Here is a 20,634-nt window from a genome sequence, read left to right as displayed (position 1 = left end):
AAAGGAAAGAAAGAAAAAAAAAAAAAAGAGCCATCACACAGCATCCATGTTGAAAGAAATCTGGAAATTACATCCCGCTGCGCGCCTCCAGGTCGCAGCTTCAGCGCCCTGGGCCGGAGCAGGTAACGTGGGTGAGAGGAGCACAACCCCAGGCGGCACACGGGCACAGCAGCTTGCCAGACTTACACCCTGAAAGCACGGGCGACGCAGAAGGATGCCCCAACTTTAATTTTCCTCGCAACGGCCACCACATCCAGCCCCTGCACGCTCCACTTTTATCTCCCTGCATAGCGTCAGTTAGGGTTTTAAAATATGCAGCTGCTTGTAATCTCTTGGGGGGGGCAGCTTCCCTTCCCCACTGAAGAGTTTGTTTTATGCTCTCCACCAGCCTGGAATCGTTCAGGTTAACGTGCTGTTATTTTGGAGGAAGGATTTGTGGTGCGAGGGAAAGGGGAGCTTTCCCCCCAAAACCTGGGAGGATTTGTTAGTTAGCGAAACGATGCGAGGGAACATGGAGTAACCTGTGAACTCGCAGGGAAGAACAAACACAGAGACCCCCCGAAACAGACAGGGGGATGCTGCAAGCAGGGACAAACCGCTGAGCGAACACGGGGAGAGCCGGGCACGCGGAAACAAGGCAGAGGCAGCGCTCCGTGAGCGAGCGCGGCCACCACACTCCCAGGCAAACCCACAATGCACTCGCCACGCAGAGCTCCGAACCCGCAAGCAAACAGAGAAACAAAGACAGCAGCAGACACGCCAGGATGCGGACGCGCACAGGCGCAGGCACACGCGCAGGCAGGGAAATGCAAAGGCGCAACGCACATGCACATGAACTCGGGGGAGACGCGTGAGCACACGCAGAGGCAGCATTACCCTGAGCTTTAGCTCCTTGTCTCTCGCAAGAGGCACAGCGCACCATACGGCTCTATTCCCTCTGGCATTGCAAGGGCTCCCCTGCCACTGAGCTCAGCCCATAAACCACTCCCAAACCCCAGCAGAGGCTTCTGTTTTTTGTTCGGGCCAATGAGAAAAGTATAGCTCACTCTTCCTTCCTCCCAGGAGCAGCGCCGGCTGGTTGAAATCCCTAAGCCTGAAACCGAATACCGCACACCCATGAGCCAGCTGCAAGTGCCAAAGCGGGGGAGAAGGAGCAGGCCCCGCTCCTAACGGGCCTGACCCCCCCCCCCCCCCCCCCCAGCAGCAGCAGCGCTCCAACACAGGGGCCCCCGTAACCGAAAGCCACAAATTACGCCGCCAGACAAAAGAAACCATTGTCACCCGGGAGACACTGCTGCTGGCCGGCCTGCGCCGCCCCCCAGCCCCGCCGGGCCCCCGCTCGGCCTCCTCAGCCTGGGGCTCCCCTCAGCAGGGAAGGCCCAAGGGCCCCGGCCTCTCCTCACCTCATGGCCCCAGCCTCCCTTCATGGAAGGGGGCCCCGGCCTCCCCTCACCTCATGGCCCCAGCCTCCCTTCACGGAAGGGGGCCCTGGTCTCCCCTCAGGGCGGGCACCCACCTGCGGCCGCTCTCCCTGGGGCCCAGCGAAGCCCCACAGCCCCCGTCCCCCCCCCTCAGCGAGCAGCTCCTCCAGCCTGAGGAGCGAGCAAAACAGCACCTATCAAGATCAAGTAGTAACTAATCATTAAGCTCGGTGCGTGCGCCAGGCACTTCAAAAAGCACATAAAAGAGCCGGTTCCTGCCCTGAGGGGGGTTACGATCTGAGTCAGCCAGACAAAAACAACACACCAGATAACAGAAAGCCTATTTTCTGCGATGCACCTCAGCTTGCACCACAGATTTTGCGAAGCGGTGGCACCATCCTCGTCCCACCTTCACCCCATTCCCTACCAAGGTGCCAGTAAAACCCCAAGCCCCGGTGAAACACCAAGCCCCGGCCCGCTCACGATCCCCGCGTGCCTCCCGCTGCACGCGGGGACTTCGCAGGGAAGGAGTTATTTACATTCCAGCCATCAGATTTTGGCACGAGCAGCCCGCATAGAGGAACAGCAGAACTGCACCCAGCTACCATTTCAGGCTGCCTGCAAACCTCGCTGCTACAGCTCGCGTTCGGCTAACGCTGGGAAGGTTACCTTTGAACTTTAAGATCCGAGAGGCCTCTCTTTTAATTGGAAGCTTAAATTTCTGAGGAGGCAGCGGCGGGCGCGAGGAAACGAACCAACCTGCCGATTCGCCGCAGACCTGGCCTGGCTGCCCTGTGAGCACGTGGAGCTGGAACAGCCTTCTGGTGCCTGTGCAAATGCAACTCATTTCTCCATCTTTGTGACATGGCTGCTCAGCTTCAGCTTCACCACGAGCAATTTTCAACGCCAGCATTTATTTCAGTTATATGCGTGACACTGCAAGTCCTCCAAGCTGTATACAAGGGAGGATTCGAGGCTAATGCATCGACTTGAAGACGTTAAATTCTATTTACTTTGCTAGCTTAAAAAGTTTGACTGAGAACTTGTGCTTACTGGCCCAATTTTCTTGTACTTAATTATGTCTGTAGAGCAGTTTTCTATCCAAAGCTATTCAAAAATGGCACACAAAGTGCATATGAGTATCACACACGCATAAAACAGTGCCAGGTTGCACTGCAGGACCTACAGACTCCCTCAAATCAAAGGGCGATTTCTGCCTCCAGAGGCACACCCTCAGCTTCCCACTAGACCACAGTTTGAAAAGCATTTTAGCATCTGCTTAAATCCATTCCTGCTTAGTAAAGAGATGAATAGAAAGGAATTGATGGCTGAATAACAGCCTGGCAGAGGAAAAAACAGGGCTAACACAGAGTATATAGTATCAGAGCAGCACCCTTCTGTGAACAGGTGGATATTTCATATAAAATACCCCATCCTTAACTGAAGGACAGCAGCAATACAAAAGACCTATTACAGCAGTGCTTAGGTATTCTAATAGGAAGAATTCTGAAGGCAGAAAGCATGCTGCAGTGAGTCAGGGCTTCATCCTCATTTGCTCCCCAGTGCAAACTTGATCAAGTTTTCAGAAATGCCTGTTACTGTTTCTATAGCTATGGTGTCCTGGCACAGTTGCTATTTGACTGCCTCTGCTGTGCAAACAGGCTTCCTGGTCTCAGCAGCGCTGAGCAGCTCGCTGCTCCCCAACATCTATCTCATGGCCCTGCACCTCGCGCAAGCTGCAGAAGGGCTTTGCCCACGATCCCACTGCTATGATTTTTTCATACTTCTGCATTGCCCTTCGGTTGGCACAAGCATTTATGCAGCCATGTGGTGGTTAGGATGGCCTGAAAACTAACCAATTTTTCTTTATTTCTGAGTCAGTTTTCAGCCAGACCAGTCCCCAGTCCAGTTTACTTCGCAACTGCACAACGGCATGTTCTAGCGATGAGGATGGGACAATGTGGGCACAGGACTGTTTTTTTCAGGGGCAATGCCAACTTATATCAGTTTGAAGTTTGTCACATTGCCGTCTCAGCTGGCCAGCCCCCTAATTTCTCCTGTTGTCTTATTGCTTAAGAGGTAGTACTTCGAAAGTTTTACTATTTTTGACATAAACTCTTGCCCCACTTAATTCAGTCCTCTAAGGCTCTCATTAGGAAAGTAGTCATTTACTTACAGATAGAAGTATAACCTTATTACCCTGATTTTTTATTTATTATTTTTTTTAAAGTTAATGGTGCAAGTCCAAGTGAAAGCCAGGGCGGTCTCCAGCGTGTGTAGTGCTCCTAGTAACTGAAGCAGCGCAGCAGATGGAGCGTTCTCTAACTTCACTCCCAGCACGGAACTCGACGTGCAGGAGCCAAGACAGACATTTGTGTCTGGTAATGCCATCTGTGTCTGCAAAACCGCAACGCGCTCGCTGGAGTGCTTTTTGTTTGTAGGGAACACGTTAATGGTGGGTATCGCATACTGCAAACTCTTGGTATTACGAGAACGCTAAAAACAAGAATGAAATAAAACAATCCGATTCCTAAGCAACAACATTCCATATTAAAGAATATGAATATTGGCGATTCACATAAAAAGAATGGGTCACATGAAACAAGTGACAGCACTGACATTTAGCTCCATGATTGAACACAATCTCTTTAATAAGGGCTCGTGCCCTCTGGGTACTCCCAGCAATAGTTGGGACTGGTATCTCTACAGAAAAGGGTCAATCTAAATTTCCAGAGATGGAGAAAGCTAATCTCTTGAGGAGTTCATATTTAAACTGGGCAAGTTCATGGAAGAGAAATCTCTTGAGTCACTAAGCACACAGAAACCACTTCCACCTCAGGAAGTCCCTGCCTGAACTGCACACAGTGGAAGTTCAGAAGTCTGTTGAAGGGCAGCACCATTTTATACTCACACCGTTCTCACACTTCTCTCAGAGCAGCTACGACAGCGTGCAGCAGCAGAAAGGTTACCGAGCACCAAGCAATTTTGTCCTGATCCAGGACAACTTCTCTCATGTTCCTGGACTATCAAGGTTTGTTTTCAATTTTATCTTTGTTGCTGCTTCTTCAGACCAATGAGAGTTTTGTGCCACCAGTGCTGGAAATCATCTCTCTAGCCTTTATGCTAGATGATGCTAGTAATCGTCATCTAGCATCATCCTCATACACCCTCACTCCAGCTGCATCACCCTTGCCTTTAATCCTCACTCACAGGAACTCCTTTCACCCACAACAAACTGTTTTTACATTTCAAGCACTTAGTCTTTCACTGATTAGCTTCCCTTTACCTATCACATCTACTAGTTTATCAAGCTGTCAAACTCCACCTTCACTTTGCCAGTTGACAGCAACCTCAATGGCTATGTGTCTGCTTCTTTATCAGGCATCCCTTCCTTTCTACCAGGCCATCCCCCACAAATGGGAAAAGCTCCATGTCAGAATCTGTTGAATTGCTACTTCTCTAAAATCCCTCTTTGAAACCTACCATCTGGCATTTCATGATGCAAGTAGTGAACTGCAAGAATATACTCTGCTTTTTCTGCTAAATTCTGTTAGTCATGTTGTTACCTTATCCTTTAGAGCATCTCTGCCTTGTTTTGTTTACTTGCTGCATTTTTTGTCAGCATCTGGAGAATGCCTGTACTAGGAAAGGGACAGTTTTCCTTAGTTCTTGCCTTGTACAGTCCAGGAATCCTGAAGCCCTGAATCATGATTCTGTTTCTTAGTTTTAGCCTATTATAAACAAAGCATGTTATTTAGTAGACTAACCACTTGGGAAGCAAGTTGCCTGGGTTCTATTTTCTGCTCTGACACTGACTGATTGTGTGACCTTAGGAAAGTCACTTAGGACATTTCCAAATGCATGCATGAAATTTGGCACTCCTATCCCTATCTAGTTACCCTAACAAGCAGTTTACTTTTTCAGGATAGAGTACCTTTGACTTCCACCAAAATCAGGGGTGCTGATCACATCACAGGACAAGGCATCCCTCCGGTGCTTGCCACAGAGCCCCTTCTGTTATGGAGACCTGCACCTTCCAGAACATTTATTTTTAGAGTAAGAGACTAAATGCTGTGTATCACTTTGTGACTGCACACTCTTTTGTATATGTTGATATCAATCTATTTTAGACATTACAGTTTGGAAACAGTTCTAAGCGATTTGCAAAACGCGAGAGGTCGGTTCAACAACAGAGCCTGGGATGCTGCCAGCATTAGGTCTGGCCAGAAAAGGCATCTAAACCAGAAACAGCAGTGAAGTCAGCTTAGGGCTTCCAGGATTAAATGCTGTTCATTGGCCATACGGGTCAACAGCTATTATATTATTAGCAGCAACCCCTATTTACCCTACAGCCCCTATGAATGGCAGTGACAAAGCTGGGGGGAGATCCGCACCTATTCAAAATGGACTGCAAGGTCATTTTGCAAAACATCTCTCAGCTAGTAACTTTTCAGCCATTAGTAATTTAGAACCTGGGAAGGATCTGAACCCAGCCCACAGAGGAAGGACTTTGAATCATATTGTGAGAGTTGTATGGCACATCTGCATCCCATGAAGTGATATCTTTAGGGAGCACTTTTTGAGAATAAAACATAACAGTTCAGTTGGAAGGGACCTTTGTAGATCATCCTGTACATCTGCCCGACCACTTCAGGGCTAAACAAAAGTTAAAGCGTACTATTAAGGGCATTATCCAAAAGCCTCTTGAACACTGACAGACATGGGGCACCAACCACCTCGCTAGGAAGCCTGTTCCAGTGTTTGACCACCCCTCACATCATTATTATTTCAGAACAGAGATAGCCTGCCGTTTCAAAACAATTGCTCAAAACTGAGAAATAAAGAAATAAAGGCACTTTTTGAAGGGATTTGATTAAAAAAGTATTAAAACTGTAGATTACTTCTCAATTAAAAAATTTAGACTAAAATGTGTTGAGAACTTTTAAAATTAATACAGAGAAAAAATAGAATATTCTGTTCCTAAAGAACTTCACCACAGGCTTTAAGAACATGATGTATCCATTATAAAGTTCTCAAATACAAAACTGTTCTCCTTCAAAGCTGGAGCAGTCTATCAGTATTACACAGCTCAAGCAGGTCAACCATATCAATCCCCCTTCCTGCTCACTGAAAAAAAATAAATAAATCATTATTTCCTCTCCTACCAGCTTTTAAGTTCAAATGGAATTAAACAAGGAGGTCAAGAGGAAAGCATTTCAAAGACTTAAAAAAACTTACTTTTTCACTTTTGGGTATTTCATCTCTGAAATAGCATTGGTAGCATCCGTCTGTCTCTCCTTCAAATGCTGCGGCCACATATTATCCACCCAGTCGACTAAGTCCACCTGAAAGCCCCACCAAAATCAAGTGTTAGTCACTGAACACATGACAGATATACCCCTGTTGGCTAAAACTTCAACAGCAACAGCAGCAGATCAGCAGCTGGCAGACGCCCACAGACAGCAAGGACCTCACCGTTGCGGTGAGAGTCCTTGGGACCCAGTTTGTTCGGGAGCAGCACTTCATCACTGTAACTCAGCCCTGTGCAGCCTAGAGTAAGGAGGGCTTTGCAGCTGATTTACTTGGGTGCAAATTCTGGCCTCTGGGCACCTGTGAGCACCACACACCTCTTGCAGCATCACCTGCAGTCTGTTTTCAAATACATTTTTGTAGCCAGTATCCTAGAAACTGCGTTTATGAACATTAAAATATAAACAGAAAAGAGATTACATTGCTCTGATGCCTTACATTTCAAGGAACGTTAACCCCATTGTTCTGGCCTAATTTTGATTTGGGTAATTACATTATCGCCTACCACGCATCTCCTTCATTGTTCTACTTTGGAATAAAATTCATCAAAGTTCTTGTCCAAGAGCCAAACTTTTAAGAAGCATGTGCAGGAGAAAACAGTGATTGCTGAGCTGTAAGAAAGACACTGCCAGCAAGATGAAGAGGAGATGGAAACTGAAGATTGTTCAGGGACATTGAAACAAATCTCCTTTGGGTGCCAGAGCATCAACTGCTCGCTCTGTCCATCGCAGCCACGGCAAGGACAAGCCTGAGACTCATTCTTTGGTCTGTTTAACGATGGAGCTTGTGCTAGGTATCCATAACACTCCCTTCTGGTTATGCAAGTGGATCACATGTGCCAGGTTTCAAACCGGGAAACTCCAGTGAAGTAGAGAAGTCCAGCCAGGCAGGTGCAGTGCTGCATTTGGCCACAGCGTGGCTGTACATCCTGAGCCAGCTCCAAACTTTAGATGTGCAAATTAATCTCCATGTGTGGGTCAACGAGGATGTAAGTCCTATCCTAGGTGTTGGTCACAAAGCCGTCCTCTGCCTGTGTGCAGCAAGAACTGAGAAGTCCAGCTCTGTCATGGGCAGCACCCGACTTACCATCCTGACTGCTCAGCCTTTTAAAAGGCCCAGATTATCGCAAGAACGCTGTTTGTAAGAGCCAGCCCAATGGCTTGTATCCCCAGAGCATTTTCATGATACTGCAGCCAGCACGGTAAATTCTTGCAGGCTGGGGCTGGCTTTCATCTATTTGTCCATCTGCACCTGGTACTGTTGATAACAGACAGTACTTTGTGAAGAGGCAAAGGGAGATCGTGCTGTCAGTAGAAGTAGTACCAATTCCATTAATATCACGGTTGTATGTGAAAACAAAATTGATGGTTACTGCCCAGATTCTGAAATAATTCCCACATCCTGAACTGCAACCCACAGTCTTTTACACAATAGGGAACATGAATCAAGTATTTCTGCCTTACGTGGGCTGAAAGAGCCCTGCAGCATTCAAGGGATCCGCTCCTACCAAGGTAGCATTTGGTTAGTATCTGACCTTGCATACTGAACTTCCTCGCAGCCTCCGGCACCCTCTCTTCTATCCCTCACTTCAGTACCTAGCAGAGATGCAAATCTCTCTTTCAGCAAGATCCAAATATTGCTGCTTTTACAAACCACTGTGCACTCGGGCCACATTAAATAGACATGAAATATTCATTTGCACGTGGTAACAGGTACCTAATTGCATTTTTCAGTCCTGAACACCCAGGAAATTTGCACAGATGTTTTAAAAGCTCAGTGAGCATGATGTGCTTGGAAAAACTAGGATCAGCTCAACACCATAAACTCCCCAGAGCACCTCCAAACTGCCCACTGGTGTCTGAATGACAGCAAAAACCTGCCCAAACTTCTAAATATGTGCTTAATATTCAAGTTGTGATATGTGTGTAACAGAACACAAAAGCCTACTTAAGAATTACTTCCAGAAATCAGTGATTAGAGCTGCCATCTATTTTTGACTTGTTCAGGCATAAGTATGGTGTTTATATTGTCTGCACAGGCGAGAGATGTCCCCAGTGAAAAAACTGCTGGTGTAACTAGAGTAGCATTTAGGAATGAGAAAAGTGTTTGAAAAAAAAGCATCATAGAGGTACAGTTTCAAACCCAGCAGCACCTTGATTGTCCAGTCCTAGGAGCAGATTGAGAGGGAAGGAGCAGCACTCATTCTGCTTTGAGAAGTTCCTTTGTCCTCTGAACAACCAGGACCGATATCCAAATTCTCTGCCAAGTGTCCTGAGAAGATGCTTTGAAACCTCCAACGCCAATTCCTCCACTGCATCACTGTGTACTACTGAGCTGACACTCTCATCCTCACCCACACATGGCTATGTTTTAGTGATAAATGAAATGATCTGTATTAATAAGATCATGGTTTCACTGCCGGTGACTCCATCGGGTAATAAAGTCACAAGAGCCCTCCACCTTTCTAAAATGCACACAAATAAAATTCCTAGCTTTATATTTTACATTAAAAAAAAAAAAGTTCTACTGTTATTTTGGATTAGGCTACATTTGCACATGAACACCAAAAGACAATAGACAAGTATTTAATTTTGCAATTCTCCTAAATACCTCCACAAAAACTGTGTATCTGTACAAATTTCATGATTAAGAGCTCATCAGGTACCTAATTCCTGTAATTTAAGTTCCACTGTCAAGGAGACCGGCTTTCTAGTTAGGTAAAAACGTGATCCTGAACGGACAAGAGTTGCAGGTGCTTCACATCACTTTGTCTCAAGTGCGCATCCCACAACTCCATGCTTTATTTCTTACAAAGCAGCTGGTGATTGGGAAGAAGCTGAAAACAAACACTGTCCCCACAGGATCCCTTACCACATTGGGGCGCTTGACGATGTTCTCCAGCTTCGTGTGACTGAACTCCAGGCTGATGACGTTGTAGAGTTTTTCGCGCTGGGCCTCCGGTGTTTCATAGTACCTCACAAATTGAGACATGCTCATTTCCACACCCTTCTGCGTGTTCACATCCATCACATCCACTATCCGTCGGCTTCCTGCAAACGCACAGAAACACTCATGAACATTTGTCTTTGCTTCGCTTTCAGTGGGTAAATTCTCAACAACTGCAGGGCAGCTGCTATTAGAGGACGAGACCAGCATCAGGCCCTCCACAGGTCCTGAGCAGCTCAAACAGTCAGCAGGGAACTAACCTGGAACCAGGCTGCGTGCTGAGTATGACACTGAGCAAGTCACCCGGTGTGTCTGCTTCAGAGAGGTGGAGAGAGTAGTTCCCTCCTTTACATAGATGGCATGAGCAGAAGTACATTAAAATCTATGAAGAACTGATACAAAATGGTAGCAGGGGGCATGCAAGACAAATAGCTCTCCAAGTCATACTCTGCAATTTTCTAAACATCCATATGCCTCTCGAGATGCTTTTGCTCATGTACAAAAATTATCCATAAAGAGCAAACTACCTTGCATAACTGGATGCTATAAACTGCTGAACACCTCATACAGATTGCCGAATATTCTCAATTCCAGTTGTTGTTAGTGGAGATGAAAGCAGTAAATGCCTTGCAAGACAGAGCCCCCACTTTGGATCTCCAAACAAAAACTACAGGACATACTTCCAGCTTCTCGAGTGGCAGACATACAAGTCTCATTAGCACCAGAATGTTGAACAGCAGTTTTAGGCGAGCCTTCAGCTTTACACAGATTAATCCACAATCTTCTCTTCGGCCAACTGGAAGGTTTCACCTCTCTCAGAAATTTCACCATCCTAATTAGCAGTTCATTCACGTGTGAGCAAAAGGCAGCCTACAAGAGACACGCCTCAGTTCCAGGAGAGAAGGATACCAGCAAACAAACTCACACCACTTCCAAAAAAATCACTCCAAAACAATTTTCACTGCTGAAGAAATAACTCTAAATAAATAGTGTTAAAACAAAATGAGGGGGCTACATTATGCCGTCAGAGGGAATTATTAACAGTTACAGCACCTGGCCTATTGCGTGCTGGGGAACAGTATTTCAGCAAGAATGAGAGCTTGGATTTCATCACTCCATTAAAACCATCCTTAGCCACTGATAGCAACGACAGTGACAGATGTGATAACGATTCTGGAAAGGAACTCAAGACCATAAAGCTTTATAATCAAAAAGAAAAATTTACACAGCCTAAATCTGGAAGAGCCCCACTGGCCCGTCACTCAAACCCTGCTGCAACACCGCTGCACGGGGATTTGATTCCTCGGTCTGAGCTCAGGACTGTACGTCGTGTTGCCACCTTGAGGCAGGATGGGGAGAAAGTTTTGTTATGTCTGAAAAAGCACAAGAATCCTTACATTTGGTACTTGCGTGTTTGAAACAATGCACATTAAATCTAGTTTTTGTTTGTTGGTTGAGTTTTGTTTGTTTTTTAACTGCTAGCTCTACTACCTAGGGAGAAAGTCTGTTTTCTACTCAATAAATTATCAACTGCGGCAAAGCCCCGTTAAACAGACCCTGAATTAGACACAGCCTGATTCCTCGCTTCCATGGCCAGGGAATTAAAGCAGGATTAAAGCAGGGGCTACAGCCCAGAGGGGTTAAGCACACCGGTACTGAAAAATTGTATTTGAAAGGCTGCATGGCAGAGTCTGGGATCTGCCATAGTACAGTGCAGGTTTCATCTCAGCCTTGCTGGAGACGACCTTGTACAGCCTCTCAATTATCCTTTCCGAAAGAAAAATCAGCAGTTACCTGATGAATTAAAAATACGGGGCCCGGCTCAATAACAGGTTCGTTAAACGTACCCGATTATCAATTACGAGCAGAAGAGCTAAGGTTTGAATTGGTAGTCTCTTGACTTCCGAATTAAAGAGCAATTTGAGGGGATGTTTTTCTCTTAAGCCGCAGTACTATCAAACAAGCTCGTGCATAATGATTCCTAGAGCACCGCTTGCAAAATTTGAGACCTGTAATTACAGGTTAGCAACCTCACGCTCGCTGCCCACTTCCCAGCGGTTCTGGCTTACCACCAGCTTTTTCGCTCCTGAAAATATTCAGACGTTTCTATTTCTTCTATTTCCTACCCCCAGGAGAAGGTTAAATATTGTCCAGAAGGGGAGGCAGGTGAAGAACAAGGGAAAGGAGCACACAGAGGCTGCGAGATCTCAGTTCGGGCTGGATTTCTGACAGTCTGCATGCATTTTACATGATGCGCAATCTCTGTAAGCCATTTCCTAAATATCCTGACTACACCAGGCCTGATACTGCCCACGGAGTCCCAGCAGCTCAGCAACCCTGGCAGCCTACAGCTGCTTACAGGGGCTGTATTCCTCACATCAGCACGTCACTCACTGCACGTGGATCCACAGCTGGCAAAGAGCACCTCTTGCTGCTGCCATGGGAAGCTCCAGTGCCCCATCTTTGGCTCTCCGGGGTTTTTCTTCCCATATAACTCTTGACTGGGGAGCATCCGGATGGTGTGGGATTAAGGGGTGGCGTTTCCGCTGCTGCAGCTGATGTGACTCAGAGTTGAAGTGGTGATGCTAGGGTTCACTAGAGTGGATTTACTGCCTAGAGAGGAAACATCTTCCTCCCCTAAAGCAGCTTACTCATCAAGCACAAGTGAATCCCAGAGGATCACAGCCAGTAACCAAGAGACAAGCTAGGTGCCATCTTTGACAAGAGGCACAGACCAAAGCAGGCAGGTGAGAGAAGAATCAGTTGCAGGGGTGCAAGCTGGGAAGTAAAATCAATTGGGAAGAGCTACTCCAGAACTAGGTTTCATCAATTATTTTAACCCTTTGTGACAGAATTAAGGGACACAGTTTGTTGTCTACAACCAGGAGCCAACCTTGAACGCTGAGGGACAGAGCCCTAGGAAATCTGCAAGCTTCATGAGCGGGTTAATTGTACCTAAAGACTGGGGCTTTGACTTGCATGCCGGTTAATGCCTCTGGAGCTGGAGGGCATGGATTCTCCTGCAGTGCACAGGAGACCACCTGTGATGGATGTTCCTGCTAGCTGGAAGGGACAGAGGCAGAGCAGAGAGCCCTTGCTCGAACGGAGCTATTAGCCTTCCCCCCATTTCAGAACCAGTATAAACACAAATTAAGTTAAAAGAAACACATACCAGGGCTCTGAGATCCACCAGAGGGCACAGAAGAACAAAGGGAAATAAGGATCCAGCTCGGAGGCTTGCACACAGCTGCCCTGCGCCCCCAGCTCCATCCTCCCACCCAGCGCACCCCGTGAGGGCTCGGGACACCATACTTTAAAGAGATTTAATTTTTATTATAACATTCATTCAAAGTGGATTTACTGCTGTTTATTTCTGGACACCAACATGACTGTTTTAGCAAAACTATCCCAGTTTAGCTGACATTTTTTCTCTTTATAAAGAGAGGTTTACTGTGTTAGGCAAAGGACAAACTTAAAGGGAGATCAAACAGGAAGCTCAGCTCTAAAAATAGAGACGGTTCGACTTCCAAAATGGCAAGTCAGCGGACATGCTAAACATAGGCCGGTGTTATAATATTTCATTTTTATTTCTAAGAACAACAACAATAAAAAAACCATAGGAAGGGAGCATCAAATGCCATCTTTTTGTTTACTCTGTGCCCAGAAGCCCTCACTGGGGATCAAGGCTCACTGCAGGCACTCGGGGGAAGCTCCCCACCGAGGCAGGTAGCTGCACCCATCATGTTTTATCCCAGCACCATTTAGTGCTGGGAGCTAAACCAGAGGGAAAAAGAAAAAAAATTGGAAGTTCCTCCCCATCTCTGTGAGGGAGGAAGACAGCTGGGTTAGGTTTCTACCGGTTCAGCTTTGTGAAGCACCTCATTGCACAAAAGAGCAAAGCCCGGGCCAGCAAGTAGGGAGTGAAGGAAGAGAAGAGCAGGACACCGATTTAGACTTGTTTAATTGGCAAGGCCAAAAAAAAATGTGTTGTTAGATGCAGTGCCAATGGGCAGCACAGGGGATAGAGATGCTGTACCGGGGCACGTGCCGGGCAGCAGCAGCAGAAGCTAGATGCTGACCTAGCTGACACCACAATGGTCTGGCAGGGGCACAGCACAGGAATTCAAGGGACAAGTTTCTATCTTCAGCCTGCCAGACACGCTGGGGGGGTTGTAACCGCTTTGCCCCAGGTCCCGGTTTCATGATACAAACTGTTCACTGGAACTCAAGGAGCTGATGAGGCTCAAATAGCTTTTGGTAAGCGGGGTCAGCTCCCTGCCAGCTTCCCAGCACAGCTCCACGCCACCAGGGTGCGGGATGCGCGGCCGGCACCGCCGTCTACTGTGGGAATGGGATGGCGACACCAAACCGCAGCCCAATATCCCCTCCTGGCACCACAGGCTGGAGATCGCCTTCCAAACAATATGCTGTTTAAGAGGCATGAAGCCTGTGTGTTAAATCGAGCGATAGCCTCTGAAAGTCTGCAATATGCCACTGGAATTGAGATCTCTGCTTTATATGTGAGCTGTCCCACTTCGGTGTCAGTGGGTGCCAGTGAAACCTAGGAGGTCCTAAAGGGCTCCCTCCGAGCTGCTGCAAACCACTTCAGTTTTCAACAACTTTGGTAGATACCTCAGACTGTGGGAAAATCCCTAATGTAACCTTCACTGGATGGAAAAAAATATTTTCAGAAACTCTGAAGTCCAGTTTCTAACTTGAATTCTGCCCAGAAGGGAACCCAGCATGGCTTCATGCAGTTGCCAGTTGCACCCAGATGGCAGCAGCTTAATTCTTCCTAGACCTGAGAAAGCAGGGATTAGAGGGAGGAATAGTTCAGAGATGACATTGCTGAGTTTGACTAACATGTTTGTGTCCCTCAAAAAGCAAATGGATCCCCAAATAAACAAAGAAAACCCACCTGTCAAATCCTACTGGTACTGCTGGCAGCCAAGTACATTGATCTCTGTCATTGCTGGTGACAGGAAAGCAAAGGGACGTGCAGAGGCTTGGTTTTCCTCTCACCCTTGGTCTTGGAGATCAAAGCCTACACAGTCAGGTCTTTAAAGAGCTGACAGAATCACAGAAAACAAATATGGGTGTGATCTATTAGGTCCCACCTTGTGCATCATCTCCTTGGGCCAGAAGAAGGCTCTCTGAAACACTTTTCAGAGCTTTGTCGTGTTCGCTTGTTACTGCCATACCTCAGCGCACAAATTTTTTATCACAATTAAGAGCTTTGCTGCTTTCAGCTTTCCTTGGATCCTTATACAAGTTAAAAGTACCAAAGCCTTTCAACACAGCTTGTGAGGAGAACAAAGCAACTAAATGAAGGGAACCAAACATTTTCCATCCACATAAGCATAATGGTCCAGTTCGGTCTATACCAGATATTAATACCAAAATACGTGACTGATTGCATGTTCTTTGCTACTCCTGTACTTATATTTTAAATTCTATTAACAAACCCTTAGTGAGTTAATTTAAAAAAAAAGTTTACGTGAGTTGTTAGACCACCCCATGAACAGCCTAAGTCCTGTACTTGCACTGTTCCCACTGACACAATGCCTGGCTGTGCACGGTGAATTCCACACAACAATGCTGCTGATCCTACAGAAGTGACCGCTCTGGTCACAACTTTAACCTCTTCAGCTCAGCGATCACAATAACTGAAAGTCTTCCCCCCGCCTCCTTAAAATCCTCAGCATGTGTTGAAATCACCCCTTTTGTCACTAGCCTGGATTGCAAGCCCAGCTTTGGAGACGAAGAGAGATTCCGGCCCACAAAGCTACGCCTACAAGGGGACTGCTCCAGCCTAGAGAGAGATGAGGCGGTGTATGCTGCAGAACCCAGGAGCACTGGTTTATATTTAGGCGCTGTATGAGTGTGCTTCCTCTTTTTCTCTCCTTTACTTGGGTCACAGCTTCCAGAACTACTCGGTGCTCCTTTCTTTGTATGATATGTTGCCCACAAAGCATAATATAAAAACAAAATCAAAATGAAAAAATGGAATTCTCTGGCTTTGGACATCCAAGGCTAAAGCAAACAATTGCATTCGGTTTCTGAATCTAGGGATGGCAAAGGCCAGCGATGGTCAGCTGCCACCACAGAAGCCCTTGCTTTCAAACAGCTTGCTGCGTAAGGCCATTACCTCTCTCCTTGCTCAGTTGAGGTTAACCACTTGTTCCTTAGTGCTATTGGCATAAAGCATTCACACAGGTGTGTCTGGAGATCCAGGCACATACAGCTACAGAAATATGCTTTTTCTCTTCTGCCCATCCACGACAGACACCTCCCCAGCTGTGGCCCAGAAGCACCGCTGGTGGAAGAAGCTGACACGAGAGAGGCCTGGAAAATATCAGGCTGCACAGCTGCCTCTTCTGGGCACGTGCACTTCGTGAGCGGTGAGCCATTCAGAATCAGTCTGAAGAAAAACTGTTAATATCTATTGTGCTGCCCCAACACTTACCAATTCATATACCTGTTACTCCCCAAAAGCAGTTCTTCAGCTAAATTAAAATTTTATATATATATATATTTATATATAGTGGTATTAAGACCCTTCTGGAGAGTTTCTACAAAGTTTTGTGACTTTACATGACTAGCAGCCAGGGAAAAAGAACAGCATCTGAGTCTCATCATCAGCCCTGGCTGGGAGTATCTTTGAGACATGCTTGACTGGCTGGAAGACTGGCTGTAGTTACAGAAAAGAAATGGACCACAAGGTTAAGTTCTCTGAATTTCTAGGAGCCTTTAAAACAAGGGAGTAGGAGAATATGAAAGAAAGAAAGAAAAAAAAAAGGCACAAAGTCTCAAATACAAAAGGACATGAAGATACAATGCAGATCTAAAAACTGCAAGTGTGCAAAATTTTTGGAATAAAGTAAAAATACTCAATACTTAACTAGCTACTGCTGTGCACTTGTTCTTTAAGTAGCCCTGTGCATTTGCTAGCATCACAACACACCAGCATGGCATGAGTGAAAACAAGGAGCCTGCAGAACCACCCTCAAACATTTAGTGCAGATGGGGTAGATGTTTAAGGAGATGTTAGGAGGGCCTATGACTGTCAAATTTTAAGTCAACTTATGAAGAGATGACAATGACATTATGTCCTTCAGAACTGGTAATCAGATCCACTTTAGACAACTAAATTATAAAGCCTAGTTGTTATTAAATTACAACAGAGGTTTTCTTCTTTCAAGAGTTGTCTCAAGTTCCTAAGCAGACCAGTAATTCCTCTTCTCCCTTTGTATCCTTGGCTCAAAGCCGTTTCACAAATTCCAACTGCTGAAATGAATCCATTGTTTCAGGTTGAGAGAATACGCAGGATCTCTTTCATATCAGGTAGGTGTCTCGTTATAACTATTATTCCAACTGTGCAGTTTCAAGTGTTTGTTCTTTAAAGCAAAGCTACTGTACAGGACGAGTGTTTTGTCCATGCACATTATACATGGGTGCTAACATGCTGGTCATAAACATTATCAAACTAAGTAACAGCTGGTATCCGCATTTTTTAAACAATGAAAATAAAGCAAAACAAAATGCCAACAAGTAATGGCAATGTTTCTTTGGAAGTCTGATGAAATTTAAAAAAGGACACCTGTGCTCAAGTAAGTACAAAGAGCAAACAAAAAAATCACTATTTTTTTTTCCTCCCTATTATTGCCACAGGCTAGAGTTTTCAAAGCGAAATTTAAGAATCTAGGCTACCAAATGTCATTATTTCCTTGTGACTTGTAGGTGCCCAAGCTGATACTTTCTGTTCATAATGTGATTGTTGTGAGATTTCAGAAAAAAAAGTTGAGACCAAAGGCTCAGTAACTTTCTATGGAATTTATGTGCTTTGAAAGAAATCCAACACCACCTCTTTAAAAGGTTCCATAGCAAATGTACTTACCCGATTCTAAGAAGAAAAGAGAACAAATGATAAGCTGAAATAGCAGCAGCATACTATTATGATGAGCACTTAAAAATAAACACTAACAAGTTTACACAGAACACAGCATTCTTCAAGCTATGTTCTCCATCAACTCCCACACATTCAAACACAGTTATGATCACTCCACATTTGCAAAACATAACTCCACTTCCAGGTTCAGCAAGGCATTGAAAAAACTTTTGAAGACCCTGTATTTCAGAAACACAGCCACCTGGAGGTCCATATCTGAGGAGTCTGCCAAAAACGCAGCAACAGTCACAGAAGATATTAATAAAATACAGAATTTTTCACCTGCTTTATTCGAACATTACAAGGGGAGTTCAACACATATTAAGGCAAAAGTAGGGGGGAAAAAAAAGGATCAATGATACGCAATATGAAGGTTGTTCACCAGTGTTTCCTGAAGTCATTAGTGCCTAATTCAGAAATTAGGAATGGAGATGGGAATTGCACCCACTGGCTCTCAGTCTCGATGTGGCAGTTGCATATAGCACCAATTCCACGGTGACTGACGATATCCCATAATAACCTTTTTTTTCTTTTAAGGTATAACTTACAGTCAATTCCCCAAACATTTTAGACTTTAAAAAAACAAACAGAAGTTTCCACCTGTGATGCCAGAAGTCATCAACTGTATTAAAAATATAAAAACCAGCAGGTGATAATGTTACGGCCCAAATTACAGGCTCAGTACAATGACTCCAAATGGAGTTTGTCCAAACACAGTACAAAAAAAACCTGACGTGCACTATCTGGCCTAGACCATACGGACGGATTGCTGAACCAGCTGTGAGAAACAGCACACTTCTACATTCAATTTAATCTAAAAGTTAATTATGATTGTTATTTCTGCTCCATTGTTTCATAAATCTAATTTTATTTATAAATATCCTCCCGCTTTGCTGGCCATGTACACAGGAATCTCCACCCCCTAATATTTCAGGGGACATCAATCTTGAGGAAATGCAACTCCCACACTTTGACTATTATACAGGAAAAACAGTGCTGTTATGCAACGCGACGCTGTTCCAAAACATCTCAGAGCCTCAGCTCTGGCAGTTTCAGAAACAGAAATGGCAGCTTATCAGCTATGGGGCAAATCCACAGAAAATTGCGTACGAGGGCCATGCACCAGGCTTCCCCACAGCAAGGAGAGGCACTCAGTATCTACAAATGTGCACACGCAGGTATTTAGAAAAGCCATAGAAGTTAGAACTTCCGATACCCTCATGTTATTTCCTAATTTAACTGCGGATTGACCAACAGAAATGCTGCTAAATAGCACTTCCCACATCACTTTGACATTTTCTCCCAGAGAGGTATTTTCCAGACCCTATAAAATGACCATAAATTAAGCAACTTTGCCAGTTTTTGTTTGTGAAGGAAGGTTATCAGAGATAACCTCTCTTCCACAGATAACCCCAGCCAGCAGAAATGCAGCACAAGTTCCTCTCCTTTGTTTTTCTTAACTACAGCTTTCCCAGACTCAATATCCCTATTGATTATTAAACTCAAGAGTAATTTTCAAAAATTATTCTTTCAGAATGCAGCAACTGGACTAGTTTAAAAGACTAACTCCTATCAAAATGGAAGTGAATATCAATAAATTCTAGGCAACAAGAATGCAGTTAAATGTTTCTGAAAGACTGCAGCTAACAAATCCAGAGCTCAGCTAGCTTCACAGTGATGACTTAGCAGAGTGCAGCATCACTTTTCAGCAACGATTTCAGAGAAAGCATAAATAACACGTCCATCTTAAGTAAAAGGAGATTTCAAAGAAACATACTGTGTAATCTCCTACTCAAAATGTAGCTTTCCTTAAATTTTTTTCTTTTGCCAAAATTGCTAGGAAACGTTTGATGATTGCAGTCACCACTCCTCTGTTTTGTGTCTTATCAAAGACAGGCAGTTTGCAAAGCTTTGTGCTCAGTCTCTCAGCAACCTTTCCTCCACGCGCTGACCTGGCCTGACACTGATAAAGTCTGAGGAGAGCACAAGCAAAAGGTGATGGGGCTCCAATCAGACCTTTTACAAACAGATACTCTACACCAGATTAAAAAAAAAAAAGGAACTCGATCAATGCAACTGCTGCTTTCCAAGATCACAAAAGTATACGTAGGACACCTGTTAAGAAGAGCAAAAGCATTCACTCCCCTTCAAATGGCCAATTATCCAGCATGAGATCAGAGCGTGGTCAGCACCACTAATTAGTGTTTCCCCCAGCCTTTTTAATTTACAAATTGCTTCTCCATGCCTTCTCCCAGATTCTGAGAGTTATCACAAATGTCTACAAACACAACTGGACAAGTATTTCAAAGCAATTCTGTTCTGTATAGAGTTAATCCAGTGCATTCAAAATAACTTACCCACTAATAGCTTCACATCTCTGACGCTGAAATCCGGGTCAGGCATTCTGTAATTAGCAAAGAAAGCAATGTTAAATACTGTCAGGATAAGTATGGTTACACATTCGTTACCACAATAAAAGAGAAATAAATGTATAGTGCTCTTTGTCCATTATGCAGAAGGTGGAATCAAGCAAGGCCTCACTGAAGTGTGGACAGTGCAAGCTCTAAAGGCACACAATGTCCTTGCATTGGCAAACGTATGAAAGTTTCCCTACTCCTAACGAACATGGAGAAGAGGTGTCTTTTCAAGCACTCTCCGGCGGCACCGGAGTGGGACGAATGGGAAGGGGTTGAGGCGATTTCAATGAAATCCCAAACCTCTATGACTCGTTACTGCTAGGCAACTCACCATGCCTCAAATATATTCCCTAAATCTGCCAGCAGACACAAACTGAGGCATGGAAGGGTAAACCCATTTGTTCAAAGTCACATCATCACAGTAAAGCGTTGAAAATAATGAACTGAAGCCTCTTTGTTTTAATGACTATTCCAAACCTCCTCACCTGGCAGAAGACAACTCAACTGTATTTGTTGGGTAGGGAAGTTGCTGCTCAATTCAATTGAGGCTAATTCAGAGCTAAATTAAATGGAAACATAATTGGTTCATTGA

The 20,634-nt window shown here is 45.0% G+C and overlaps 1 protein-coding gene across 20 annotated transcripts in view; it reads right to left on the bottom strand.

The window, feature by feature from the left end:
- KDM2B (lysine demethylase 2B) overlaps window positions 1–20,634 on the bottom strand; it is a 110,314-nt gene that overhangs the window by 74,673 nt on the left and 15,007 nt on the right. For 17 of the 20 annotated variants that reach the window (XM_083804289.1, XM_083804286.1, XM_083804269.1 and 14 more), the window contains exons 4-6: window positions 19,983–20,029; window positions 9,603–9,781; window positions 6,660–6,766 (exon numbers count right to left, since the gene is read on the bottom strand). In XM_083804289.1, the coding sequence (XP_083660415.1) occupies window positions 6,660–6,766; window positions 9,603–9,781; window positions 19,983–20,029 (333 nt within the window). Of the gene's footprint in view, window positions 1–876; window positions 1,106–1,516; window positions 1,529–1,960; window positions 1,987–6,659; window positions 6,767–9,602; window positions 9,782–19,982; window positions 20,030–20,634 lie in introns of those variants that run through there. The other 3 variants (XM_083804276.1, XM_083804281.1, XM_083804277.1) reach the window with 3 other exon arrangements.

Source organism: Anser anser (assembly GCF_964211835.1).
Source record: "Anser anser genome assembly, chromosome: 18".
Classification (NCBI taxonomy): Eukaryota; Metazoa; Chordata; class Aves; order Anseriformes; family Anatidae; genus Anser; species Anser anser.
This window is presented reverse-complemented; position numbering and strand designations above follow the sequence as displayed.